Source organism: Cherax quadricarinatus, chromosome 4 (genome assembly GCF_038502225.1).
Source record: "Cherax quadricarinatus isolate ZL_2023a chromosome 4, ASM3850222v1, whole genome shotgun sequence".
Classification (NCBI taxonomy): Eukaryota; Metazoa; Arthropoda; class Malacostraca; order Decapoda; family Parastacidae; genus Cherax; species Cherax quadricarinatus.
The window spans coordinates 69,109,642-69,135,868 of record NC_091295.1 but is presented as its reverse complement, the minus strand read 5'-3'; the positions used below and the strand labels follow the sequence as shown (position 1 = coordinate 69,135,868).

The following is a 26,227-nucleotide window of genomic DNA, read 5'->3' as shown; positions in this document are numbered from 1 at the left end:
TACTTTTTGCTGATGATACTGTGCTTATGGGAGATTCTAAAGAAAAATTGCAAAGGTTAGTGGATGAGTTTGAGAATGTGTGTAAAGGTAGAAAGTTGAAAGTGAAGATAGAAAAGAGTAAGGTGATGAGGGTATCAAATGATTTAGATAAAGAAAAATTGGATATCAAATTGGGGAGGAGGAGTATGGAAGAAGTGAATGTTTTCAGATACTTGGGAGTTGACGTGTCGGCGGATGGATTTATGAAGGATGAGGTTAATCATAGAATTGATGAGGGAAAAAAGGTGAGTGGTGCGTTGAGGTATATGTGGAGTCAAAAAACGTTATCTATGGAGGCAAAGAAGGGAATGTATGAAAGTATAGTAGTACCAACACTCTTATATGGATGTGAAGCTTGGGTGGTAAATGCAGCAGCGAGGAGATGGTTGGAGGCAGTGGAGATGTCCTGTCTAAGGGCAATGTGTGGTGTAAATATTATGCAGAAAATTCGGAGTGTGGAAATTAGGAGAAGGTGTGGAGTTAATAAAAGCATTAGTCAGAGGGCAGAAGAGGGGTTGTTGAGGTGGTTTGGTCATTTAGAGAGAATGGATCAAAGTAGAATGACATGGAAAGCATATAAATCTATAGGGGAAGGAAAGAGGGGTAGGGGTCATCCTCGAAAGGGTTGGAAAGAGGGGGTAAAGGAGGTTTTGTGGGCGAGGGCTTGGACTTCCAGCAAGCATGCATGAGCGTGTTAGATAGGAGTGAATGGAGACGAATGATACTTGGGACCTGACGATCTGTTGGAGTGTGAGCAGGGTAATATTTAGTGAAGGGATTCAGGGAAACCGGTTATTTTCATATAGTCGGACTTGAGTCCTGGAAATGGGAAGTACAATGCCTGCACTTTAAAGGAGTGGTTTGGGATATTGGCAGTTTGGAGGGATATGTTGTGTATCTCTATACGTATATGCTTCTAAACTCTAGTATTCTGGGCACCTCTGCAAAAGCAGTGATAATGTGCGAGTGTGGTGAAAGTGTTGAATGATGATGAAAGTATTTTCTTTTTGGGGATTTTCTTTCTTTTTTTGGGTCACCCTGCCTCGGTGGGAGACGACCAACTTGTTGAAAAAAAAAAATGCAGAAAAGAATGCCAAATAAATGTAAAGCACTAATAAAATGTATAAATGAACATTTAACATCACACTTACCTTTATTGAAGATTCTTGTTGGTGTATGGCAGATGGGGAAGAGGGAGGGGAGGCGAGTTTATTGTTGGAGAATATGACACTAATAACTCTATGGCTTATTTATCTATCACAATTCAACTAATATGAAATAAAAAACAATATTAATAACATAGAAACATGGAATATACTCTACAATGATTAAGTCATTATGAATGTCACAAGAGGTGTTGTGTTGATGTTGTTGGGTGTACAAGGGCCACTGAGAACATAAGCCATCCATAATGGTGGTGAAGCAGCAGCTGAGGCGGTGGTGTTTTCTGTAGCCCTATATAACTCCAACAACATTGGAGGAGTTAGCAGAATTGCTGAATCACTGAAAAAGGCACCCTCTACCACCATCACTACCACCCTCTACCACTATCACAACTGCTACTACCCTCCACCACCATCACTACCACCCTCTACCACCACCACTTTCGTATTTTTCTACAAACTTTTTCTTAAATTATGTGTGTTTCTCGCATTCTTTACCAAAGGGCTGGCACTAAAAGCTTTCTTTGGAGCCATGGTGGCTTATTTAGCAGTTGCAAGCACTGAAACAAATGGATTATGAAATGTATTATATGAACTCGTGGGATCATCCTCACTCACTGACAAACACTGGCTGGGAATGGAGTGTGAGGCTGCTTGGGGCTGTGCATACGCATCCGAGACAAACGACTATTTGCGAGTCAAATGACGATTTTCGAGCCAATGTTCTGACGAAAAAAGTTATGATATTCGAAAATAAAGACTTTCGAGCCTTACGAAAAACAAGGGTCCACTGTACATATTCCTCTTCGTACATGCGTACTTTCAGCCACAGAGGCTGATACTCTTTTCAAATTGTCTACTAATTTGCTTTCTATGCTGGAATCTGTGGTAATGAGTGTGTATGGAACTGCCTCCCAGACTCACTCCCTGTCCAAATTTACACTTGTCTCTAGTTGTACATAAACCATCCCAGTGTACCATCCTAGTGACAAGACATCAGGCAGGAAAAAATGAAGAAGTACAATAACATTTAAAGAAATACAGTGAACTCTCCATATAATGAACTTCAGTAACACAGAACAAAATCTGCTGGATCAACTCATTAGGAAATGATGGAATGTCTGTTGGTTACATAATTATCATTTATTGTTACTAGTATGGCAATAAGATCTCTATCCACCGTAACTGCCATTACCAGCCACCCACTCCCTTCCCTATAACAGCAGTTCCCCCGTACCCACGGGGGATACATTCCAAGACCTACTGTGGATATCCAAAACTCTGGATAGTAGCAACCCCTACTATATATGTCGTATTTCATTTACATATATTACAGTGGAATCCCAAGTTTTGGCCGCTTTTCAGCTAAATTGTCCCAAGTTTCGGCCATTGCCCCACATTTCAGCTGGCATACCAGACTTGTCTGCCTGCCCGCTTCCCCTTGCAGGCATCATGAGCCAGTCTAGCTCTGTTTATCCTTGAGTGAACATTACGCTGTGTGCTAATCCAAACATTTCACAATAAATTCATTGTGTTTAGTGCTTTTTTATTGATTGCGACTGTGAAATAAGCCACCATGGGCCCAAAGAAACTTCATAGAGGCAGTGGTTGAAGCAATAATAAATCCTCCCTCTCTTCCAGATGCCAACAAGAGTCTTCAATAAAGGTATGTAAATGTGATTTTAAATGTTTATTTGTTTATTTATGTATCATATTACTCATTTAATACTATACGTATGTTTTAAGTACTAGAGTATATGTTAAACTATAGTTATTCTTCAAAAAAATTATTTTTTTTTTGCGAATATTTTTGTGGGTCTGGAATGGATTAATTGTATTTACATTATTTCTTATCGGATGTATTGCTTCGACTTTCGGCCGTTTGGAGTTTAGGCCTAGCTCCTGGAACAGATTACAGCCGAAACTCGGGGTTCCACTGCAGATGTGATAACGTTCAATTGATAAATTACACACAAGTTGAGAATTAGTACTTTTTCCTGGCTTCTCTTAGGCTTTGAAGAACCGCCACCAACTACTTGTGCTTTGGTGTCATCATTAAGCAAAATTAACGGTTATTTTCAGGCCACAGCAAACAATGGATAAATGAAAGCAGGGAAACTGAATCCATGTATATGGGGGTTTCTACTGTAGTCTGTTATATCGAGGGTTTACCGTACAGGCCCAGTTCGCAAAGTAGGTTTCACTTATTAATGGTTCAGTAGGTTTCACTTATTAATGGTTCAGTAGGTTTCACTTATTAATGGTTTCAGGTACTGTTGCTTCCTCAACTATCCTAAGCTAGGCCTCCTTGTTGATAACCTACTTAGTTATGTTTCTGGTACTTTCTGAAAGCAACCTGACGTAAACACTATAACCAGGTTGATCAGTAATGATTTTAGTAAAACTCATTCCCTCTAAAAGACTGCATGAAGTCAACTGGAACTTTCTCTCGGATATGAAGGGAAGTTGTTGAGGAGTCTCATTATAAGCTTACCAAGTTTTCTTTTAGTACTGGAAGCTTCTGCTCGTACATCCAAACATTTCGCTTGTTTTCCATTTTTTTTTTTTGCAGTGCAACTGCGAAATAAGTAACCATGGCTCCAAAGAAAGTTCCTAGTAAAGTTCCTGTGGTAAAGAAAGTGAGAAACACCATGGAATTTAAGCGTGAAGTTGTTGATAAATAAGAGAGGGGTATGTGGGAGCTGGAACTTGCCAGGATGTATGGGAAAAACAAATCAACAATAACATCCATCCTGGCAAAGAACAAATCAAGGATGCTAATATTGTGAAAGGAGTAATTTTTATAAAGAAACAAAGGTCACCGATAATGGAACAGATGGAAAAGGTGTTGTTATTGTGGATTAAGGAAAAAAAATTAGTGGAAGAGAGTATTGTGGATTCTATTATTTGTGAGAAGGCAAAGCAGTTACATGAGAAACTTCTGCAGAAAACTCCTGGAACAAGTGCTGCTGGTAGTGAATTTAGGGCCAACAAAGGCTGGATTGAGAGATTTAACCCTTTCAGGGTCAAGAGGCCCTCTCATCATCTTATTCTCAGGGTCAAAAATTTTTCAATAAAAAAAAAAAAATCTTATGAAAAGATAGAGAATCTTTTCCCGATCATAATGACACCAAAAGTAAGAAATTTGATGGAAAACTTACGGAATTATGCTCTCGTGAAGTTAGTGGTCTCGACGATGTTTACATATCAGCGATTTCGCCCACTTTGAGCCCTATTTTCGGCCAATTCCAGTGTACTAGTCGACAAAAATCGTAACTTTTTCGATAGAACTCCATTTTTTCTATCAAATGAGTACAAGAAATCACCCATTTACTGATTTCAACTATCCAATAAAGTGGTCAGAAATTAGCAATTTTGCCAATTTCACACAAATTTCAAAATATGCCAATTTCTAAATAGGGTCCAGAATAAACAAGACAGACATTCCTGACACTAAACTAACATTTCCTCTGTTCATCAGTCATTTCCCCAGGCCCCTCTTACATTTCTTTTGATTTTTGTCTGGAACAGATTAATTGTATTTCCATTAATTCTTATGGGAAATATTATTTTGGTTTTCGGCCATTTTGGTCTTAGGCCGAGCTCCTGGAACGGATTATGGCCGATAACCGAGGGTTCACTGTAGCGAGAGGCCTACATATAAAATATCAAAACTGATGGACTGAATACGTCATCTCCAGGCGAAGCGATTGATTATTGAATTCAAACTGCTACACATCTATCACCATTTTTCTCTCTGTTTTGAACTGTGGCAACCAGTGACTGGCAAAACATTTGAACAATAAAGATTCCCTAGTATCTCATTCATCATCATTAAGTGGGCTGTACAATGGAGGCAGTTATATTTTGGGCCTATGAGTCAAAAGCTGTTTCTGGTAATAGTTACCAATTATGTACTATTTTGTGGAATCATTAATTTGCCTCCATGGGAAAGTGGAACAGAATTCTTCCACCACCAGGCGAAATGAAGGCCACTAGTAGAGGTAAGAATGTAGTCGCTGGGAGGTTATGTCCCTCTCAAATCCAGCCATCTTTATTTCGAAACATTTCGCCTACACAGTAGGCTTCTTCAGTCGAGTACAGAAAAGTTGCTGTGTCTGACTCTGTCAGACACTGCAACACAATGGTATCTTGGTACAAAACAGAAAACAACTTGGACAACTTCTACTAGTGAGAATGGCTGGATCTGAGAGGGACGTGACCTCCCAGCTACATTCTTACCTCTACTAGTGGCCTACATCTCGCCCCCTGGCAGTATATAAGGCTCCATCCTGTCACTTCAACTCCATATTGTTTCAGACTATGGAACAATACTCTTCTCCAGACTGAGGGACTAACCACTTCAAAACTTCAAGGGTGATGGACTGATTACATCGTCTTCAAGTCTCTTCTGCTTCAATCAACTTTACTGTACTCGACTGAAGAAGCCTACTGTGTAGGCAAAACGTTTCAAAATAAAGATACCTAATTGAGCCAAAGACACTCAGTGTGTGTAATGATTGTGCTGCCAACCGAGCCACGGGGCACCACACTTCTTGTGCAAATTGCTCTTTTGTGAGATAAGAGGAAAATGAATAAATTTATTTTGTAATAATGGTAGAATTACAAACAATATGTTAGCTAAAAGGAAACAAGTGCAACTAATGTGACATTTTACTGTGGCAATTTTTCATTCTCCAGGAGCTTTGTCGAGCAATAACGGCTTGACAAAGCTTCTGGAAAGCGAAACATTGCCACAATATAATGTCACACTAGTTGCACTTGTGTTGTTTTATCTAACAAATTTATTTTGGTTACACAGTATACCAAGGTGTGCCTAGTGCTTGGCTGAATCTAAAGACACTTATCAAATATCATTTTCAGACTATTATGTAACATAACATAAGAACATAAGAAAGAAGGAACACCACAGCAGGCCTACTGGCCCAAGCGAGGCAGGTCCAAGTCTCCTATCGGCTTAAGCCAATGCCCTAACCTAGTTAGGTCAGGTCACATTCACTTAAGGAGCATGACATTTGACCTAGTAGCACAAGCCAGTCAAATCCAATTCACACTCACCTGCACCCACTCATAACTTAACCTAACTTTAACTAAACATAATCCAACATAATATAACAAAGGAAAAATTAGGAGCACTGCAGCAAGACTACTGGCCCATGCTAGGTAGGTCCAATTCATATCTATCCAAGGTATTCACTTCAATGATGCTACTTGGAAGTTTATTCCACTAATCCACAACTATTTAGCAAACCAGTGCTTTAATATAATCTTACTTAATCTAAATTTCTCCAACTTAAACCCACTGCTGAGAGTCCTGTCTTGGTTTGATATTTTCAGCACCTTATTTATATCCATTTTAATCCTATCTTCCATTTGTACACTTCAATCATATCCCACCTAATTCTATGCCTAGATGATTCGCCGCTTGACCTGAGCAGAGTGCGGACGTGTGACTACTGCCCTCTGCTGGCCATTGGAGGAGACTTATATTTTCACAACATGGCGCAGTCTGTGAGAAGGCGTTTGCACACGGTGTGCATTGAATTGTTGCGTGGTGCAATAACGCCTCAGTCTGCACAAGTGCTTTTACCGCAAATTATCCGTGACACCTATGGTGTTGCGGATCAAGAACTGTATGGTGTGGCACTAAATGGTGCCTATCGTATTTTCGTCAAGCTGAGATCAGCTGGAGTGTATGAACGGCTGGTTGACAAGTACCAGGACAGGAGCGTGGACATTAATTCAGCGATAAGTGTTTGCCTAAGCGACGTGTCTAAGCATTACACATGGGTGAAAGTCCGAAATGTGCCATTTGAGGAGGACGAGACTGATCTGCGGTATGTAATTGAACAGTATGGACCTGTACACCTGGCTATGGCTGGTAAATGGATGGATGGGGCGTATGCCGGCTTGCCAGATGGTACGTTCACGATCAAGATGGTGTTGAGGCATGCCATCCTGTCTTACGTCATATTGGACGCATTTAGGACACAGGTAATGGTGTACTACGCTGGGCAGCAGAAGACGTGTAGGTTATGTGGTGCATATGACCATATGGCGGCCCAGTGTGGGAGATGGCAGCGGAGAAAGGACCTAGGTAGTGAGATGGTGAAAGAGCCAGAACCAGAGGTGGGTCATGCTGATGAGTCACCTGTACATAGAAGTGGCACTTCCTGGAGTGAGGAAGTGGAGCGTGAGCTGCCACTGGTGGGTACCAGCCCATCACTGTCACAGTTAGTGGGAAGTGAGGCATCTGCCTTGGAGAACGGGAAGACTGTGCAGATTGGTGACGTGCGGGTAGAGGGAGGCCTACTGGTGAACGTGCAGGAAAAATCCTTTGAGAAGCAGGTTTCTGAGGATAACTTGAGTATGGTGAGGAGTACTGTTCAGATTGAAGATGAGCAACTTGGAAGATTGGCGAACATGGCAGATGACTCGCCAGGAGTGGTGGAAGTGATTGAGGTGACTGCTGAGATTCACAGGGAGGCATCCAGTGAGTTAGAAATGGATGCACAGTGTGTCAACTGTAAGAGGGCGGCGACATATTCCGACTCGGATGATGTTTTGACCCCGGCACAGAGACGGGAAAAAGCCGTGGGTTGATGTGGTGCGTGGGAGCACTAAAGGTACGCCTGGACAGGTGTTGGATCAGGGGAAGCCACCAGTGGGCAGTGGAGAGAAAAGTGGACGAAGCAGACACACTGAAAGCGCGTCAGTGAAAGGTGAAAAGGGGCAGAGGGTGAAATCACATAAGTAGGTTTCCGGTGCATGACAGTGAATATTAATGGATTGTGTGCGAGTGAGAAGCGTCTGTGGGTAAAGGGATTTTTAAGACGTTATGCTATAGACATTGTTTTTGTGCAGGAACATAATTTCAAGCTGGGAAAGGAATTGGAGGTGGATGGGTACAGAGTGTTTGTGATGTATTCGGAGCGAATGAAGGGAGGGGTGGGAATCCTGATCCGAGAGACGAGCCCATTTGTTGTTCTTAGGAGTGAAGGGGGGTGGGTCGTGTGTTAAGAATAGATGGGTGGTGGAGAGGTGAGCGGATGGCAGTCGTTTGTGTGTATGTGCCGGCTGAGAATGATGTAAGGGTAAAGAATGAATTTGTGAATAACGTATTGGTATATTATTTGCGGTCATTATCGTCAGTGACAATAGTTGGTGGCGACTGGAACTGTGTGGTGCGCAGGAAGGATGTGGAACCGAGAGGGGCAGGGTGTTTTTTGGCAGGTTTAGGGGATCTATTGAGAGGTGTGGGATTGAGGGATATAGTTGATGGAGGGGATTGCGAGATAGAGCACACATTTCATAGAAAGGGATATGCTGCACGATTAGATAGGTTGTATGTGACAAGGGGAGTGAGGGTGACGCGGGTGCAGATGGTGAATGTCGTTTATTCAGATCATAGGGCGGTTTATGCTGATTTAAATTGGGACGGTTTGCCTAAGAGATATTTGGGGTACTGGAAGCTGAATGTATGACTACTGGGTGAGGTGGTGGAGGGAGGGGATTTTGAAAGTTTGTGGGAGGACTTATGGGGTGGGGGTAAGAGTGCAAGCGATTTATTGGGGTGGTGGGATGGGGTTGCGAAGACGAGGATCAGGCAATATTATGTGTGAAGGGGAAAGAATGAGGCATGGATGACATATGGGCTTCAACAGTATTTAGAGGGGCGGTTGCAGGGTTGTTATCAGAGGGGTGCTGTGACAGGTGTGTATCCAATGGAGGAAATTGAAGCATTAAAGTGGCAGATAAGGGATATGCACAATGAGAGATTTGATGAGGCGAGGGTGCAAGGTGGGTTAGAGGAGGCGATTTGGGGTGACAGGCCGTCAGCCTGTGTGTTACGGGGTCAGCAGAGACGCAGGTTGGCAATGGAAATTGATAAGCTGGTAGTACACAAGAACTTAGGTGGGTATACGAAGGGTCAAGAGTTGAGAACTGAGGGTATGAGTGGTTTTATGGATAGTTGGTTTGGAAAATATTTGCGGAGTGTAGGAGTGAACGGTGAGGATTTAGAGAGATTGGGAGAGAATGTATCTTGTGTGCTGAGTGGAAGTGATCGTATGGCACTGGGAGGGGATATTGAAGAGGGGGAGGTATGGAGAGCTTTGGAGAATATGGCGAGAGGTAAAGCGCCAGGTATAGATGGGTTACCCTGTGAATTCTATGTGAAGCACTGGAGTGTGTTGAAGGATTTTTTAGTGAACCTGATGAATGTGATGAAAAGTGAGGGGAGGATGGGCGAGTTGCAGCGTACTGCAGTAGTAGTATTGATTCCAAAAGGGGAAGGCCCTACTACAGTGCAGAACTACAGGGCGTTGTCGTTATGTGCTGATTATAAGATATTCGCAAAAATCTTGGGGAACAGGCTGAAGTGCGTGATAGATAGAGTTGTTGCGAGAGGTCAGTATGGGGTGCCTGGAAGGACGATGTATGAGGGACATGGAATAATAAAAGATTTTGTGGAAAGTATGGAGGGGGAGAATGAAAGGGGGGGAGGTGTCTTAGCATTGGATTGGCAGGCTGCGTATGATTGCGTAGAACGAAAGGCACTGTGGCATATCTTACGGAGGCAGGGTTTTGGGGAAGAGATGGTACGTTGGATTGAGACTTTGTATAATAGGGTAGGTGTACGTGTGCAGGTGAATGGGAAATTGGGTGAGTGGGTTTCAATGGGTAGAGGCATAAGGCAGGGTTGTCCTCTGTCTCAACTGTTGTTTGCTTGTATACAGAACCCTTTTTATAGGGCAGTGGGGCGATGTTTAGGGGTGGTACGTGGTGTGGAGAATGGTGGGATGGGAATAATAGGGTATGTGGATGATACAACAATTCTAATGAGCAGGGAGGAAAGTTTACATGAGGTGGAGGATGTAATTGGTGGTTTTGAAGGTGTTACAGGTTTAAAAGTGAATGTGGAGAAATCGAAATTGTTGGTCTTAGGGAATTGGGTAGGGAGGGCGCGATGGGAAACAGCTGTGCGTTGGTGTGTGGTGGATAGACTAAAGGTGTGTGGGATAATTTATATGGGGAATGCCGGGGAGGCACGGATGCTTAATTCTGGGAGGGCAGTGGATAGGTTGGTGGGTAGGTTAAATGTTTTGAGACCCTTGCATTTGACGATACATCAACGTGTAATAGTGGTGAATGTGATGTTATATAGTATGGTCTGGCATGTGGCAGCAGTATATCCGTTGGCAGGACCGGACATAACTAGAATGCTAAAAAAGGTTTTTCGATATATATGGGGCTCTGGGTGTGATTGGTTGGGTAGAAGTGTTGTTATGCTATCGGTCGACAAAGGTGGATTGGGTTTAATAGATATAAGATTAAGGTTTAAGTGTATATATTTGAAGAGGGGGTTTCTCCGAGTGGAAGGTCGTGTGGGGAAGGGTGTGCAAGCATTATATGAGGAGGCACGAAGGTGGTGGGTAGGATCAGAGATGAGAGAGTGTGAGGATGTGCTGCGAGCTTTATTGTATGTTAGAGATCCGTCTAGGATACGGGTAGGTGTTCTGGAGCGTGCTGTAGGGGTGAGGGTGATTGCAAATGTTGAGGGCATATACCCAATGTATGCATGGGGAGACATTTGGGTAAGGTTGCGGTTGGTGCGCATCAGACCAAGAGTGAGAGAGGTAATGTTTCGTTTCCTTCATGGAATATTGCCGTCTGGTGTGGTGCTTCGGGAGAGAGGGTTGATGGTGGAGGACGTATGTAGGGTGTGTGGGGATAGGGAGACAGCTTTTCATGTAGTATATTTTTGTAAAAATTTGGAGTGTATACGGGAGTGGATGGGTGGGATTTTGAGGAGGGTGGGTGGGGGAGGGATATCGGTATTAAGGGCATTGAGTTTAGATGTGGGAGGTGTGGAAGAGTCTGTGCAGCGTGCTTTGGTGTACATCATAACGGATTTTGTTTTCGTATCATGGGCCATGAGGGGTAATGGGAATTGGATGGTGCGAAAGAAGGTATTGGCTGCAACAATGTACAAAACACTTAGTCGTAATAGGGGGATATATGGAAGTAGATGGGAAAGGGTTTTTCCTGAAGGATATCGAAGTATGAATGTCAGAGGTTTGTTGGCGGAGTGAGGGAAAAAAAAGGGGGGGGGGATGTGTTTGGATTTTCAGGGGTTGCACCGGGCTCGTCTCAGAATTTGGGAATGTATGAGGAGTTCCATGATATGGTGTGAAATGGCAGCGTAGTTGTGGAGTGTGTTTTAAGTAAGTTTGTGGTGGTTTGTAAGGGAAAAGTTGTTAAGATTTTTATGGACATGGAAATGAGCAATATTTGTGTGCATGTGAAAAGTATACGGTCATACTCAGAATGGTATACTGATGTATGTTATGGATAAGTTAAATTTGGAATATGTTGTAATGTATTATCAGGATTGGTGGTTGTATTAAAGCAAAGGACATGAGGGCGTGATAAATATGTCTGTGTACCAAATGTACTGCTAATAATGAGATAATGTAATGTGTGTGATTTTTATCATACATCAAGTGTATATAGCAGTATGTAAGAGAGAATTTCATGTACTCAGTATGGGTTGTATATTGGTATTCGGTGAAGTTCAATGAATATTATTGACGAGTGATGGGTATATAAGGACGTGTTCATGTACAATGTGTTATGTAGGGTTAGGATGGTGAGGCAAGAAATGTTGCGGTCTGTAGAATAAGAATATAGTCTCGTTTAAGTTAATGTTTAATAGTAATGACTATGTATATTTCATTATATGGTAGAAGAAGTTTGTTACTCAAAAATGGAAATTATATTTGAAAAATATTACCAAATATACGTGATTGTGTAAGTTCGCTTGTAGGTTGATGTAGTGTTTGTTCGCTTGTGGGATGAATGTAGTGTTTGTTCGCTTGTGGGATGAATGTAGTGTATGGAAGTGAGGTGGGACGAATCATTTGTTATATTATACTGTGTTTAGTTTTTCTGTGGTGAGGTGTGGAGATTGTTATTTTCTAACCTTTATTTGTTTCGTAATTATTGAGGTGTTACGTATTATGTATTTGATATGAAGTTTAATATACAACAATAGTAAGTGTGTAAAGAATTTTTGGATAATTGAGAATGTCTTCGTACATACAGTTTTATGTAAAATGTCAATACCTGTGACATTCTTTGGGTTATATTGCATATTGTGTTTATGGCTGCAATTTTGGATGTAATAAACCCACCTGTATATGAAGCTGTGGGCTGTCTTTAGTTTAGTTCTTAAGTATAAGTCTAGTGCTAAGGTAGGGAATGTGGAGTTTTCTTTTGTTATATATAATGGATACGTTTCATTGCTTACATTGTCTACATGTATAACTATGTATTGCGTTTTTCAATAAAATATAAAAAAAATTCTATGCCTTTCCAAGGAGTGTGGATTCAGTACCCTCAGTACATCCTCGTAGGAATGATTTCTGATATATGGGGATCAAGGATCCCAATGGAAAGTCACTGACTTTCTGCGGTTATTCTAGGAAATTTATACATTATGTTATTATATATAATAATTAATTATGTGTATCTGTACCTCAATAAACATGCTTATCAATTTGATTATCCTCCTATGTTTTCCAAGGTATTTGTGTATAATATAACCTAACCAAACCTATTTTCACTAATCCCTCTCCAAATAACAATTTGCAAAATAAATAATTACATATTCATTGATGTATACAGGTGTATGTATTAAAAAATGTAAACTAATGCCAAGAATACTCTCAAGAAGTCAACATTAACTACGGCCTTTTTTTTTTCAGACCAAAATATAACTCTTAACCCAACGTAATTTATAATTTAACTATTTTTTAGATTAGGTTTTTTTTTTTTGGGGGGGGGGGGTCATCCCCCCCAAAATCCCTACTAGCCCAAAATGTGCATTGTACAACTCACGTAATATTAGATACAAAATAACAATACACATATAACCCACACATAGAAGAGTGGAAGCTATGACGACGTTTGGGTCCAACTTAGACCATTAATAATGGTCCAAGTTGGACCTAAACATCGTCGTAAGTTTGTTTGCCAGGTGAGGATTATTGTTCCAGTCACAGTATTGTGCCTCCATTATTTACACAATAACTTAACTCGAAGCTAAAAAGAAAAATGACCCTTAAACTAAATAACCGTATGGTCTTATATATCACTGACTAACACTAAGCCATAACTTTTTTTTTAACATTAGTGAGCACTAAAGTAGGCCTATGACGCCTTTATGTAGGTCTTATGGTCTCATGCATCAAATACAAATATTTCATTTCTTTTTTGCAGTAAAGACAATGAAGTTTACATGTAATTAAATATTATTAGGCCTAAAAGCCACCACATGCATGCCTAATCCAGCCCAAGCTTAAGAAAATGAAGACGGGAATATAATATTTAGCCTCCAAGATCCCTGAAGGACAATGAAAAGTGTAATATTATTAAAAGTAATGTAAGAGTGTATTAAGAGGTTTGTGAAGAGTACGAGACAAAGTTATAACTTACCTTGGTAACTGTACTGTACAGTGGACTGCGGTACTACACTCATCTTCATCACACTAGACATTGTGGTGGTGTTCACTACACTAGACGAGTCCTGGTAATGTGTGTATAGTGTGGTGGGGAGAGTTGTGTAGAGAGATGATAGTGATGATGGTGATGGTGATGGTGAGGTACCAGGTTAGTGAGGCCAGGCGGCGCTGCCACACCACTCTCTCTGACGTCACTACCACGGGGCCAACATCTAACATTGCTCTCACTATTATTCCCTAATATACACATACACACATATATACTTACTAATTTTTATACACAAACATTTAATGAAGAATACCCGGAAGATAAATCACCGCTCTTTTCTACGCAATAAACAAATAGTGTCACATTATTCTGAGATCGATATTTTTCACACGAATTTTTCAGCTATAAGAAATATTTCTACATAAATTTTACAACAAGAATCTAACTAAAAACAAAGTTAAGAACACAGTATTATCAATGTACGATAGTTATAAAGAAGACATTAGAGAGGTGGCAGTAGCGCCTAGCCTCGCGAGGCTTCCCGCCATTACACTGGAAAACACACAATAAATACCTATAACAAGCCTCAAACAACCTGTCATATATATATTATACTCACCAATGGTCGCGATGTGATGGACATTCCCAGTCGTCGCTTGGTTAGATTTGACGACCATTTTGACGGTTTCTGAGGATGTAACTTGTTGTGTGTTCTGCGACATGTTTGTCTGCTGGCTAGATGAGTGAGGCAACACTATGTCTGCTGCTGCTGCTGCTGCTGCTGCTGCTGGCTGCCTCTACCAGCACTCTCCTTCTCCAGGATATCTTGCCTCAGAATGGTTGTGGGATGCGACAAAGCCCTGCTCACCGCTCCTCTAAAAATCGATGTAGAAAGCCCGAGGGGTGGAGCTCTGCGTAAGGTAGATACACTGCACTCCACTTTTACCCTTAAACAACAGCACCATAAAGACTAGATTCTTCCATGATGCCTGACACATCCTTGGCTCCCCCAAATTCCAGTCCTGTGATTGTCAATATTAACATTTATAACAGCCCTACCATCACCTCATTCCTATCTCCTGTTTATTTACTATATAACTAGGTTACTAAGTAATTATTATAAATAATATAGCTAGGAAAATTCCACTAGAGTGAAGCAGAGAGTCTGCGCGGGGGGTGGCGCCCCCTGATGCCAACCAACCTTATATTACTAATTTAATTTGTAAATTATACTTCTGTATAGCAGTATTTATTGCATTATGTATTAATATATGCTAATATATAATGTGGGTGTTAAACTGCATATACGCAGTTTATGATGAGGTGAAGCAATGGTTGTTGTAGGACGATATATAACAGCAATAGTCGAACATTAACGGAAAAAGTATGGAAGAGCGTTGGTGGGAGACATGGGTGAGGGATGGGGGGCTGCTTTGTGAGGGATGGGGAGCTGCTTTGTGAGGGATGGGGAGCTGCTTTGTGAGGGATGCTTTATGGAGATGGGGGGCTGCTTTGTGAGGGATGGGGAGCTGCTTTGTGAGGGATGGAGGCTGCTTTGTGAGGGATGGGGAGCTGCTTTGTGAGGGATGGGGGGCTGCTTTGTGAGGGATGGGGAGCTGCTTTGTGAGGGATGGGGGCTGCTTTGTGAGGGATGGGGAGCTGCTTTGTGAGGGATGGGGGGCTGCTTTGTGAGGGATGAGGGATGGGGGCTGCTTTGTGAGCTGCTTTGTGAGGGATGGGGGCTGCTTTGTGAGGGATGCTGCTTTGTGATGGGGGGCTGGGACGGATGGGGGCTGCTTTGTGAGGGATGGGGGGCTGCTTTGTGAGGGATGGGGGGCTGCTTTGTGAGGGATGGGGGGCTGCTTTGTGAGGGCCTGCTTTGTGAGGGATGAGGGATGGGCTGCTTTGTGAGGGATGGGGGGCTGCTTTGTGAGGGATGGGGGGCCTGCTTTGTGAGGGATGGGGGGCTGCTTTGTGAGGGATTGGGGGGCCTGCTTTGTGAGGGATGGGGGGCTGCTTTGTGAGGGATGGGGGCCTGCTTTGTGAGGGATGGGGGCTGCTTTGTGAGGGATGAGGGATGGGGGCTGCTTTGTGAGGGATGGGGGGCTGCTTTGTGAGGGATGGGGGGCTGCTTTGTGAGGGATGGGGGGCTGCTTTGTGAGGGATGGGGGGCTGCTTTGTGCGGGAAGGGGGGCTGCTTTGTGAGGGATGGGGGCTGCTTTGTGAGGGATGGGGGGCTACTTTGTGAGGGATGGGGGCTGCTTTGTGAGGGATGGGGGGCCTGCTTTGTGAGGATGGGGGCTGCTTTGTGAGGGATGGGGGCCTGCTTTGTGAGGGATGGGGCTGCTTTGTGAGGGATGGGGGCCTGCTTTGTGAGGGATGGGGGCTGCTTTGTGAGGGATGGGGGCTGCTTTGTGAGGGATGGGGCTGCTTTGTGAGGGATAGGGGCTGCTTTGTGAGGGATGGGGGCTGCTTTGTGAGGGATGGGGGCTGCTTTGTGAGGGATGGGGGGCTGCTTTGTGAGGGATGGGGGCTGCTTTGTGAGGGATGGGGGCTGCTTTGTGAGGGATGGGGGGGCTGCTTTGTGAGGGATGGGGGCTGCTTTGTGAGGGATGGGGGCTGCTTTGTGAGGGATGGGGGGCTGCTTTGTGAGGGATGGGGGCCTGCTCTGAGGGATGGGGGCTGCTTTGTGAGGGATGGGGGCCTGCTTTGTGAGGGATGGGGGCTGCTTTGTGAGGGATGGGGGACCTGCTTTGTGAGGGTTGGGGGCTGCTTTGTGAGGGATGGGGGGCTGCTTTGTGAGGGATGGGGGGCTGCTTTGTGAGGGATGGGGGGCTGCTTTGTGAGGGATGGGGGCCTGCTTTGTGAGGGATGGGGGCTGCTTTGATAGGGATGGGGGCTGCTTTGTGAGGGATGGGGGGCTGCTTTGTGAGGGATGGGGGCTGCTTTGTGAGGGGTGGGGGCCTGTTTTGTGAGGGGAGGGGGGCTGCTTTGTGAGGGATGGGGGCTTTGTGAGGGATGGGGGCTGCTTTGTGAGGGATGGGGCCTGCTTTGTGAGGGAAGGGGCTGCTTTGTAAGGGATGGGGGCTGCTTTGTGAGGGATGGGGGCTGCTTTGTGAGGGGGGCCTGCTTTGTGAGGGATGGGGGCTGCTTTGTGAGGGATGGGGGCTGCTTTGTGAGGGATGGGGGGCTGCTTTGTGAGGGATGGGGGCTGCTTTGTGAGGGATGGGGGGCTGCTTTGTGAGGGATGGGGGGGCTGCTTTGTGAGGGATGGGGGCCTGCTTTGTGAGGGATGGGGAGCTGCTTTGTGAGGGATTGGGGCCTGCTTTGTGAGGGATGGGGGCTGCTTTGTGAGGGATGGGGGGCTGCTTTGTGAGGGATGGGGGGCTTTGTGAGGGATGGGGGCTGCTTTGTGAGGGATGGGGGCCCACTTTGTGTGGGATGGGGGCCCGCTTTGTGAGGGATGGGGGCTGCTTTGTGAACATAAGAACATAAGAACATAAGAACGAAGGAACACTGCAGAAGGCCTACTGGCCCATGCGAGGCAGGTCCAAGTCTCCTACCGGCTTAAGCCAATGCACCCAACCTAGTCAGGTCAGGTCACATTGACTTAAGGGAGGAACACGGCAACCGACCTGGTAGCACAAGCTATCAGGTCTAACTCACACCCACCCACATCTACTCATGTATTTATCCAACCTATTTTTAAAGCTACACAACGTTCTGGCCTCTATAACGTGAGGGATGGGGGGCTGCTTTGTGAGGGATGGGGGCTGCTTTGTGAGGGATGGGAGCCTGCTTTGTGAGGGATGGGGGGCTGCTTTGTGAGGGATGGGGGGCTGCTTTGTGAGGGTAAGTAAGTAAGTTTATTCAGGTATACACAAATACAGTTACATAGAATTATCATACATAGCAGCATATGTGTAGAGAACCTAGGATAACCCAAAAAAGTCAGACAGAGTGACTTATTTCCATTGGGGTCCTTTTACCTTATTATTATAGTATAAAGGTTATAATATTTTCTTATTATTCTACAATGAAGATAACATCTTATTATCATACTAAAAAGACTATCTACTACACCAAGGTCATTAAGACTATCTACAATACGAGGGTCATTACTAGGAATAAGGTAAAATTTACACGTATGTTAGCTAAAAAATAGAAAATCATTCCCCTCCTTTTCTGTAGCTACATTCATCAGACACCTTTTGGCACTCTTCTTGAACTGGTTCATGCTATGACTGGCTTTGACATGTGCGGGTAGTCTGTTCCATTCCTTTATTGCTGTACAATAAAAGGTGTTTGAAGCCTGGCCACTGACTGTGGGTACTACAAAGTTGTGTTCTCTCCCCCTAGTACTATGATTGCTTTGGTTCCCAACCTTGACAAAATTGACAGCAAGATATTCTGGACATTGTTTGTGAACAATTTTATAAACATGATTTAGCTTCAGTTGTTTTACTCTGTCTTCAACATTCAGCATATCCAACTGCTGTAATTCATCCTGGCCTACATGTTCTCTTGGTCCCAGCACCAGGATGAATCTTACGATTTTGTTCTGGGTGATTTGCAGTCTATCTTTCAGTTTTTTTGTCAAGGCAGAGTACCAAGAAGAGCAAGCGTAATCCATATGGCATTGTACAAGGGCTAGACATAGGGTCCTGCGAGCCTCAGTAGGTAGACTCTGTGCTTGTCTATACAGGAACTTCAGTCTGGCATTCGCTTTCTTTACTACACTGTTCCCTATCAATTCTCCTGACAAGCATGGGTCAAAGGGGATTCCCAAATATTTTACTGATGAAACCAAAGTGATGGGCTCCCCATTACATTGAACATTAAAATTATTTACCCTTCTCAGTTTGTTTCGTGCCAGAGAATGGCTTCAGTTTTCCCTAGGTGTAATGATAGTTTGTTGTCTACTAACCATTTGCTGCAGGACTCCAGTTCCAGTGTTAAAACATTAGCAATATCTTGTGGGTCTTTACCTGACACTAACAGAGCACTGTCATCTGCATACAGTAGGAGTTTGCACTTGACACTGATAGGCATATCATTGACATAACATAAGAATAATAAGGGACCCAGAATACTACCTTGGGGAACTCCACATGTTATCGGCAGGGGTTCTGATTCTGTTTTGTTGATTTTGACTATTTGTCTCCTGTTGCTAAGGTAGGACTTAAACCAGTCTACAGAACCTATACCGATAGCTTGAAGTTTATTACATAATATATTGTGGTTGACAGTATCGAAGGCCTTTTGCAGGTCTAAGGTTACCATACCTATGAGGTTCCCCTTTGACATTTCAGTTCTCAGGTAATCCATCAGATTAATAAGGGAGATGTCGGTTGAGTAGGATCTTCTAAAGCCCGATTGATAGCTATGGAGAATGTTGTTGTCATTAAGGTACTTAACTACTTAAGAATACACCGCCCTCTCTAGAATTTTAGATATACTGAGTATACTAACATACAGGGATGAGGGCCTGCTTTGTGAGGGATGGGGGGCTGCTTTGTGAGGGATGGGGGGCTGCTTTGTGAGGGATGGGCTGCTTTGTGAGGGATGGGGGCTGCTTTGTGAGGGATGGGGCCTACTTTTTGAGGGATACGGGCCTGCTTTGTGAGGGATGGGGGCTGCTTTGTGAGGGATGGGGGCTGCTTTGTGAGGGATGGGGGCTGCTTTGTGAGGGATTGGGGGCTGCTTTGTGAGGGATGGGGGGCTGCTTTGTGAGGGATGGGTGGGCTGCTTTGTGAGGGATGGGGGCCTGCTTTGTGAGGGATGGGGGCTGCTTTGTGCGGGTGGGGGGCTGCTTTGTGAGGGATGGGGGCTGCTTTGTGAGGGATGGGGGCTGCTTTGTGAGGGATGGGGGCCTGCTTTGTGAGGGATGGGGGGCTGCTTGGTGAGGGATGGGGGCTGCTTTGTGAGGGATGGGGCCTGCTTTGTGAGAGGTGGGGGCCTGCTTTGTGAGGGATGGGGGCTGCTTTGTGAGGGATGGAGGCCTGCTTTGTGAGGGATGGGGGCTGCTTTGTGAGGGATGGGGGCCTGCTTTGTGAGGGATGGGGGCTGCTTTGTGAGGGATGGGGGCTGCTTTGTGAGGGATGGGGGCTGCTTTGTGAGGGACGGGGGCTGCTTTGTGAGGGATGGGGGCTTTGTGAGGGATGGGGGCTGCTTTGTGAGGGATGGGGGCTGCTTTGTGAGGGATGGGGGCTGCTTTGTGAGGGATGGGGGCTGCTTTGTGAGGGATGGGGGCTGCTTTGTGAGGGATGGGGGGGCTGCTTTGTGAGGGATGGAGGGCTGCTTTGTGAGGGATGGGGGCTGCTTTGTGAGGGATGGGCTGCTTTGTGAGGGATGGGGGCTGCTTCGTGAGGGATGAGGGGGGGGCTGCTTTGTGAGGGATGGGGGGCTGCTTTGTGAGGGATGGGGGCTGCTTTGTGAGGGATGGGGGCTGCTTTGTGAGGGATGGGGGGCTGCTTTGTGAGGGGTGGGGGGCTGCTGTGTGAAGGATGGGGGCTGCTTTGTGAGGGATGGGGCCTGCTCTGTGAGGGATGGGGGCTGCTTTGTGAAGGATGGGGGCCTGCTTTGTGAGGGATGGGGGCTGCTTTGTGAGGGATGGGGCCTGCTTTGTGAGGGATGGGGGACCTGCTTTGTGTGGGTTGGGGGCTGCTTTGTGAGGGATAGGGGGCTGCTTTGTGAGGGATGGGGGCTGCTTTGTGAGGGATGGGGGCCTGCTTTGTGAGGGATGGGGGCCTGCTTTGTGAGGGATGGGGGCCTGCTTTGTGGGGGATGGGGGCCTGCTTTGTGAGGGATGGGGGGCTGCTTTGTGAGGGATGGGGGCTGCTTTGTGAGGGATGGGGGCCTGCTTTGTGAGGGATGGGGGCTGCTTTGTGAGGGATGGGGGCGGCTTGGAGCGGGATGGGGCCTGCTGTGTGAGAGGTGGGGGCCTGCTTTGTGAGGGCTGGGGGCTGCTTTGTGAGGGATGGAGGCCTGCTTTGTGAGGGATGGGGGCTGCTTTGTGAGGGATGGGGGCTTTGTGAGGAATGGGGGCCTGCTTTGTGAGGGATGGGGCTGCTTTGTGAGGGATGGGGCTGCTTTGTGAGGGATGGGGCTGCTTTGTGAGGGATGGGGGCTTTGTGAGGCATGGGGGCCTGCTTTGTGAGGGATGGGGGCTGCTTTGTGAGGGATGGGGCTGATTTGTGAGGGATGGGGCCTGCTTTGTGATCGATGGGAGCCTGCTTTGTGAGGGATGGGGCTGCTTTGTGAGGGATGGGGGCTGCTTTATGAGGGATGGGGGCTGCTTTGTGAGGGATGGGGGCTGCTTTGTGAGGGATGGGGGTCTGCTTTGTGAGGGATGGGGGTCTGCTTTGTGAGGGATGGGGGCCTGCTTTGTGAGGGATGGGGGCTGCTTTGTGAGGGATGGGAACTGCTTTGTGAGGGATAGGGGGCTGCTTTGTGAGGGATGGGGGCTGCTTTGTGGGGGATAGGGGGCTGCTTTGTGAGGGATGGGGGCTGCTTTGTGAGGGATAGGGGGCTGCTTTGTGAGGGATGGGGGCTGTTTTGTAAGGGATGAGGGCCTGCTTTGTGAGGGATGGGGGCTGCTTTGTGAGGGATAGGGGGCTGCTTTGTGAGGGATGGGGGCTGCTTTGTGAGGGATAGGGAGCTGCTTTGTGAGGGATGGGGGCTGCTTTGTGAGGGATAGGGGGCTGCTTTGTGAGGGATAGGGGGCTGCTTTGTGAGGGATGGCGGCTGTTTTGTAAGGGATGGGGCCTGCTTTGTGAGGGATGGGGACCTGCTTTGTGAGGGATGGGAGCCTGCTTTGTGAGGGATGGGGGCCTGCTTTGTGAGGGATGGGGGGCCTGCTTTGTGAGGGATGGGGGACCTGCTTTGTTAGGGATAGGGGAACCTGCTTTGTGAGATACGGGGAACCTACTTTGTGAGTTATGGGGGACCTGCTTTATGAGGGATAGGGGGACCTGCTTTGTGGTAGATGGGGAACCTGCTTTATGAGGAATGGGGGAACCTGCATTGTGTGGGATGGGGAACCTTCTTTGTCAGGGATGGGGGACCTGCTTTGAGGGGAGGGATGGGGGGACCTGCTTTGTGAGGAGGGAGTATGGTGATGGTACTGGTGAGCGGATTCAGGGTGATGGAGCCGATGGTGTTGGTAAGGGGCTGTTGAGAAGAAACAGGTCTGGTGATGGAGAGTGTAGAGTGATGGGTCTGATGAGAGGGGTATCATGGTGATGGGTTTGGTGACAGGGGTGTCAGGGTGATGGGGCTGGTGAAGGGGAGTGTATAGTGATGAGTCTGGTGAGGGGGTTGTCTGGGTGATGGGGCTGGTGAGTGGGTTGTCTGGGTGATGGGGCTGGTGAGGGGGTTGTCTGGGTGATGGGGTTAGTGAAGGAGGAGTGTAGTGATAAGTCTGCGGGTGTTTGGGTGATGGGACTGGTAAGGGGGGGGTAGAGTGATGGGTCTGGTAAGGGGGTGATGGGTTTATTGAGGGGGGTAGTGATGGGGTTGGTGAAGGGGGTGAAACGAGTGGTGAGGGTAGGCTCCTTAGTGTTTGCTGGGGCTGACACAGTGCTCCTGACCTCGACTATCAACATCAAAAATAGGCCAGTATATTCTGGTTCCTGGCTCCTAGAGTATACCTGGAGGGTGTCTCGGGGGTCAATGCCCCTGCGCCTCGGTCCATAACCAGGCCTCGCGGTTGATCAGGGCCTGTTCAACAAGGCTGTTACTGCTGGTAGCACGCAAACCGACGTACTTAGGAGCCACAGCCCGGTTGCTCAGGAACTGCGTCTTCATGAAGACAGTCAGGGGTCTACTGGTAATCCCCCTTACGTATGCTGGGAGGCCCTATCAAACATATTCTTGAAGTTGTCTGTGGAATTTTCCTCCACCACCTCATCTGGTCCATTACAATTGTTTACCACTGTAAACAATTGTTTTCTCAGCTTCCACCTATGCTCCTTCGTCAGTGAGAAAGGCATTTAGAAAACTTGTTCCTGTCTACTGTCAATACTTCCGAGCACTTGTGTTGTTATCATGGCTGCCATGTACTTTGTCTCTTCCCAAGTTGTCAGATTTAATTCTTTAAGCCTCTCAACGCTCTCTATTCTGAAACCATTGTCTCCCTTCTCCAACTGTTGAACATGTTCACTGAGGTGTGGGCTCAGTGCCGGTACGACGCAATCCAAAACAGACTTAATATAAGCCGTGTACAATGTTCTGAAGTTTCAGAAAGTATTTCTAAGACTTGCTGGCTTAACATGAGCCGATGGTGTGTCCTTTGTACTTATTTTCTGTAACTTCTTTCATCCCTGCTTAAAAACTTAAACTATATATATATTATATATATATATATATATACCTGGAGTTTACCTGGAGAGAGTTCCGGGGGTCAACGCCCCCGCGGCCCGGTCTGAGACCAGGCCTCCTGGTGGATCAGAGCCTGATCAACCAGGCTGTTGCTGCTGGCTGCACGCAAACCAACATACGAGCCACAGCCCGGCTGATCCGGAACTGACTTTAGGTGCTTGTCCAGTGCCAGCTTGAAGACTGCCAGGGGTCTGTTGGTAATCCCCCTTATGTGTGCTGGGAGGCAGTTGAACAGTCTCGGGCCCCTGACACTTATTGTATGGTCTCTTAACGTGCTAGTGACACCCCTGCTTTTCATTGGGGGGATGGTGCATCGTCTGCCAAGTCTTTTGCTTTCGTAGTGGGTGATTTTCGTGTGCAAGTTCGGTACTAGTCCCTCTAGGATTTTCCAGGTGTATATAATCATGTATCTCTCCCTCCTGCGTTCCAGGGAATACAGGTTTAGGAACCTCAAGCGCTCCCAATAATTGAGGTGTTTTATCTCCGTTATGCGCGCCGTGAAAGTTCTCTGTACATTTTCTAGGTCGGCAATTTCACCTGCCTTGAAAGGTGCTGTTAGTGTGCAGCAATATTCCAGCCTAGATAGAACAAGTGACCTGAAGAGTGTCATCATGGGCTTGGCCTCCCTAGTTTTGAAGGTTCTCATTATCCATCCTGTCATTTTTCTAGCAGATGCGATTGATACAATGTTATGGTCCTTGAAGGTGAGATCCTCCGACATATATATATATAATATATATATATAATATATATATATATATATATATATATATATATATATATATATATATATATATATATATATATATACACACACACACACAGTGGAATAGCCTAGAAAATGACGTAGTGGAGGCAGGAACCATACACAGTTTTAAGACGAGGTTTGATAAAGCTCATGGAGCGGGGAGAGAGAGGGCCTAGTAGCAACCGGTGAAGAGGCGGGGCCAGGAGCTAAGACTCGACCCCTGCAACCACAAATAGGTGAGTACAAATAGGTGAGTACACACACACACACACACACACACATGCATGCTTCAAGTGGGTAAAAAAGAAACTATTTTTTAAATTCCTTATTTCCTTATTATTTTTCCTTTAAATTGACAACTAGAATGTTAACATTATAAGGTTCTGTTGTTTTTATCTTAACAAGACAAGTATAATTTCAGTGTTGCTCAATAAATAAAAAAAAAATCACAGTATTTCTTGAGTCCTGTGCAACTAAGAGTGCTTCAGTGTACCTGTATGAGGGGGAACATTAGGACGTTTACCGAGGACGTCTACTGCCCCTGTTCACCTAGCAGCTAAAATTAAAAATTAAAATTCTTTATTTCTCTGTTGATATTACATGTGGCCTGGTGGCTAAAGCTCCCGCTTCACACACGGAGGGCCCGGGTTCGATTCCCGGCGGGTGGAAACATTTCGACACGTTTCCTTACACCTGTTGTCCTGTTCACCTAGCAGCAAATAGGTACCTGGGTGTTAGTCGACTGGTGTGGGTCGCATCCTGGGGGACAAGATTAAGGACCCCAATGGAAATAAGTTAGACAGTCCTCGATGACGCACTGACTTTCTTGGGTTATCCTGGGTGGCTAACCCTCCGGGGTTAAAAATCCGAACGAAATCTTATCTTATCTTATCTCTTACATGTTATAAAATACTGTATATTATAAAATACTTATTACAAAGGCCACTAGTATGCCTAGGCATTTTGGGCAGACTAATACTAATTCTTGTTCTATATTGACACAGGTTATGGATCGTACTGATAATATCATACTGATATTAAAGTTAGGAAGCTGTAGTGGTTAACTAGATTTACAAAAGTGAGGTCAAAACTTTAAGAAATTAACAATATCTATTAATGGGAATGGTCTTGTCTTGGCATGATATAGTTTCTGTTAAACCATACCACGGGGCGGGGATAGAACCCGCGATCACAGTCTCAAAACTCCAGACCGTCGCTTTAAGTGGCTAACGTGACGGGTCTGGAGTTTCTATTAGTCGACTTGTGTGGGTCGCATCCTGAGGACAAATCTAGATTTATATTTAATACCTCTATGAGTACTAATTTTCCATAAAGGTTGGTTAATGGGGTTTAATTAAAGCCCAGTGACTACATTAGTGTCAGTGAAGAGTCAAGTTTCACCACCAGACAAGAATACTTTAATTTCAAGACTGAGGGATCGAACGCATCGACTTCAGGATAAGACTGATTGCTTTAAACCCCTTATCTTTCTCTGTCCTTCTCTGTATTGGACTGAAGAAGCCACTGGCTGGCAAAACGTTTCCTCAGTAAATTATTATTATTATTATCAAAAAGAAGCGCTAAGCCACAAGGGCTATACAGCGCTGTTCCTCAGAAAAGATTACCAAATGTTACACAAGTGTCTCAGTCTTCATGACAAAATATACACTGAGGTGTACTATCTCATCAGCAAGTGTCTTGATCTAGGGACCTGGATCTATGCTTCAGTTCCATGAATTAAGCCTGAATACCTCCTGTGAAAATTTGTCTGGGCTGCCTCCAAGTGAGTCGCCTACCCTGGCAAACTCTGTTGACACCGAGCTCTGAGATGGGTACCTCAGCCTCACAAGTGGCTTATAGGACAGATTTTTCACAAATGATTGGTATTGCAAGAAACCTCGCCTGCATGCACGTATAAAGGACTAACTTACTTGGTGTTGCAGCATATATCCTGATCTTCAACTTCCTAAGCCTAGCTTTAGCCCCCTTGGACTTCCCCTTGGGAACCACGTGCAACCGGGAGCATTAATTCCTGCAATATTCAATCGTTATTAGTGTCCTGCCTGCACCTCAGAAATTCCTATATCCAAGAGGGTATGTATCCCCTAGTATAACTATGCAGACTCAGACGCTAGCTTCAGACGACTCTGAGACGCTGGTACTTACTGGGCATACTCTCTCTGTAGCACGCCGAGCCCTCAGTTAACTCAATCCACAATCTCCTAAGTCACTGGCCAGATCCTACTGGAAAAGGTGAATATCTCGTCTTACTGTATGGGCTGATGGAGGAGATCATCTACGGTACATCGAGGTGTCTCTACCAGATTTCCCCAGGTCTCAGATGTGAAGACACGTGGGGGCG

The 26,227-nt window shown here is 45.5% G+C and overlaps 2 protein-coding genes across 6 annotated transcripts in view; one reads left to right on the top strand and one right to left on the bottom strand.

Annotated features, from left to right (window-relative positions):
- The window catches only part of sxc (O-linked N-acetylglucosamine (GlcNAc) transferase sxc), a 119,943-nt gene extending 105,454 nt beyond the window's left edge, over positions 1-14,489 (bottom strand). Inside the window, exon 1 of one of the 2 annotated variants that reach the window (XM_070097275.1) lies at positions 14,356-14,489. In XM_070097275.1, coding sequence (XP_069953376.1) covers positions 14,356-14,458 — 103 coding nt within the window. In that variant the 5' untranslated portion in view covers positions 14,459-14,489. Of the gene's footprint in view, positions 1-13,721; positions 13,923-14,355 lie in introns of those variants that run through there. The other variant, XM_070097280.1, reaches the window with a different exon arrangement.
- A 27-nt stretch (positions 14,490-14,516) lies between these two features.
- The window catches only part of LOC128684268 (uncharacterized), a 38,666-nt gene continuing 26,955 nt past the window's right edge, over positions 14,517-26,227 (top strand). For 2 of the 4 annotated variants that reach the window (XM_070097300.1, XM_070097321.1), the window contains exon 1: positions 14,527-14,656. Coding sequence is in view for 1 of the 4 variants with exons in the window: in XM_070097317.1 (XP_069953418.1) it covers positions 14,573-14,656 (84 nt within the window). In the remaining 3 variants the exon portion in view is untranslated. Of the gene's footprint in view, positions 14,657-26,227 lie in introns of all 4 variants that reach the window. The other 2 variants (XM_070097289.1, XM_070097317.1) reach the window with 2 other exon arrangements.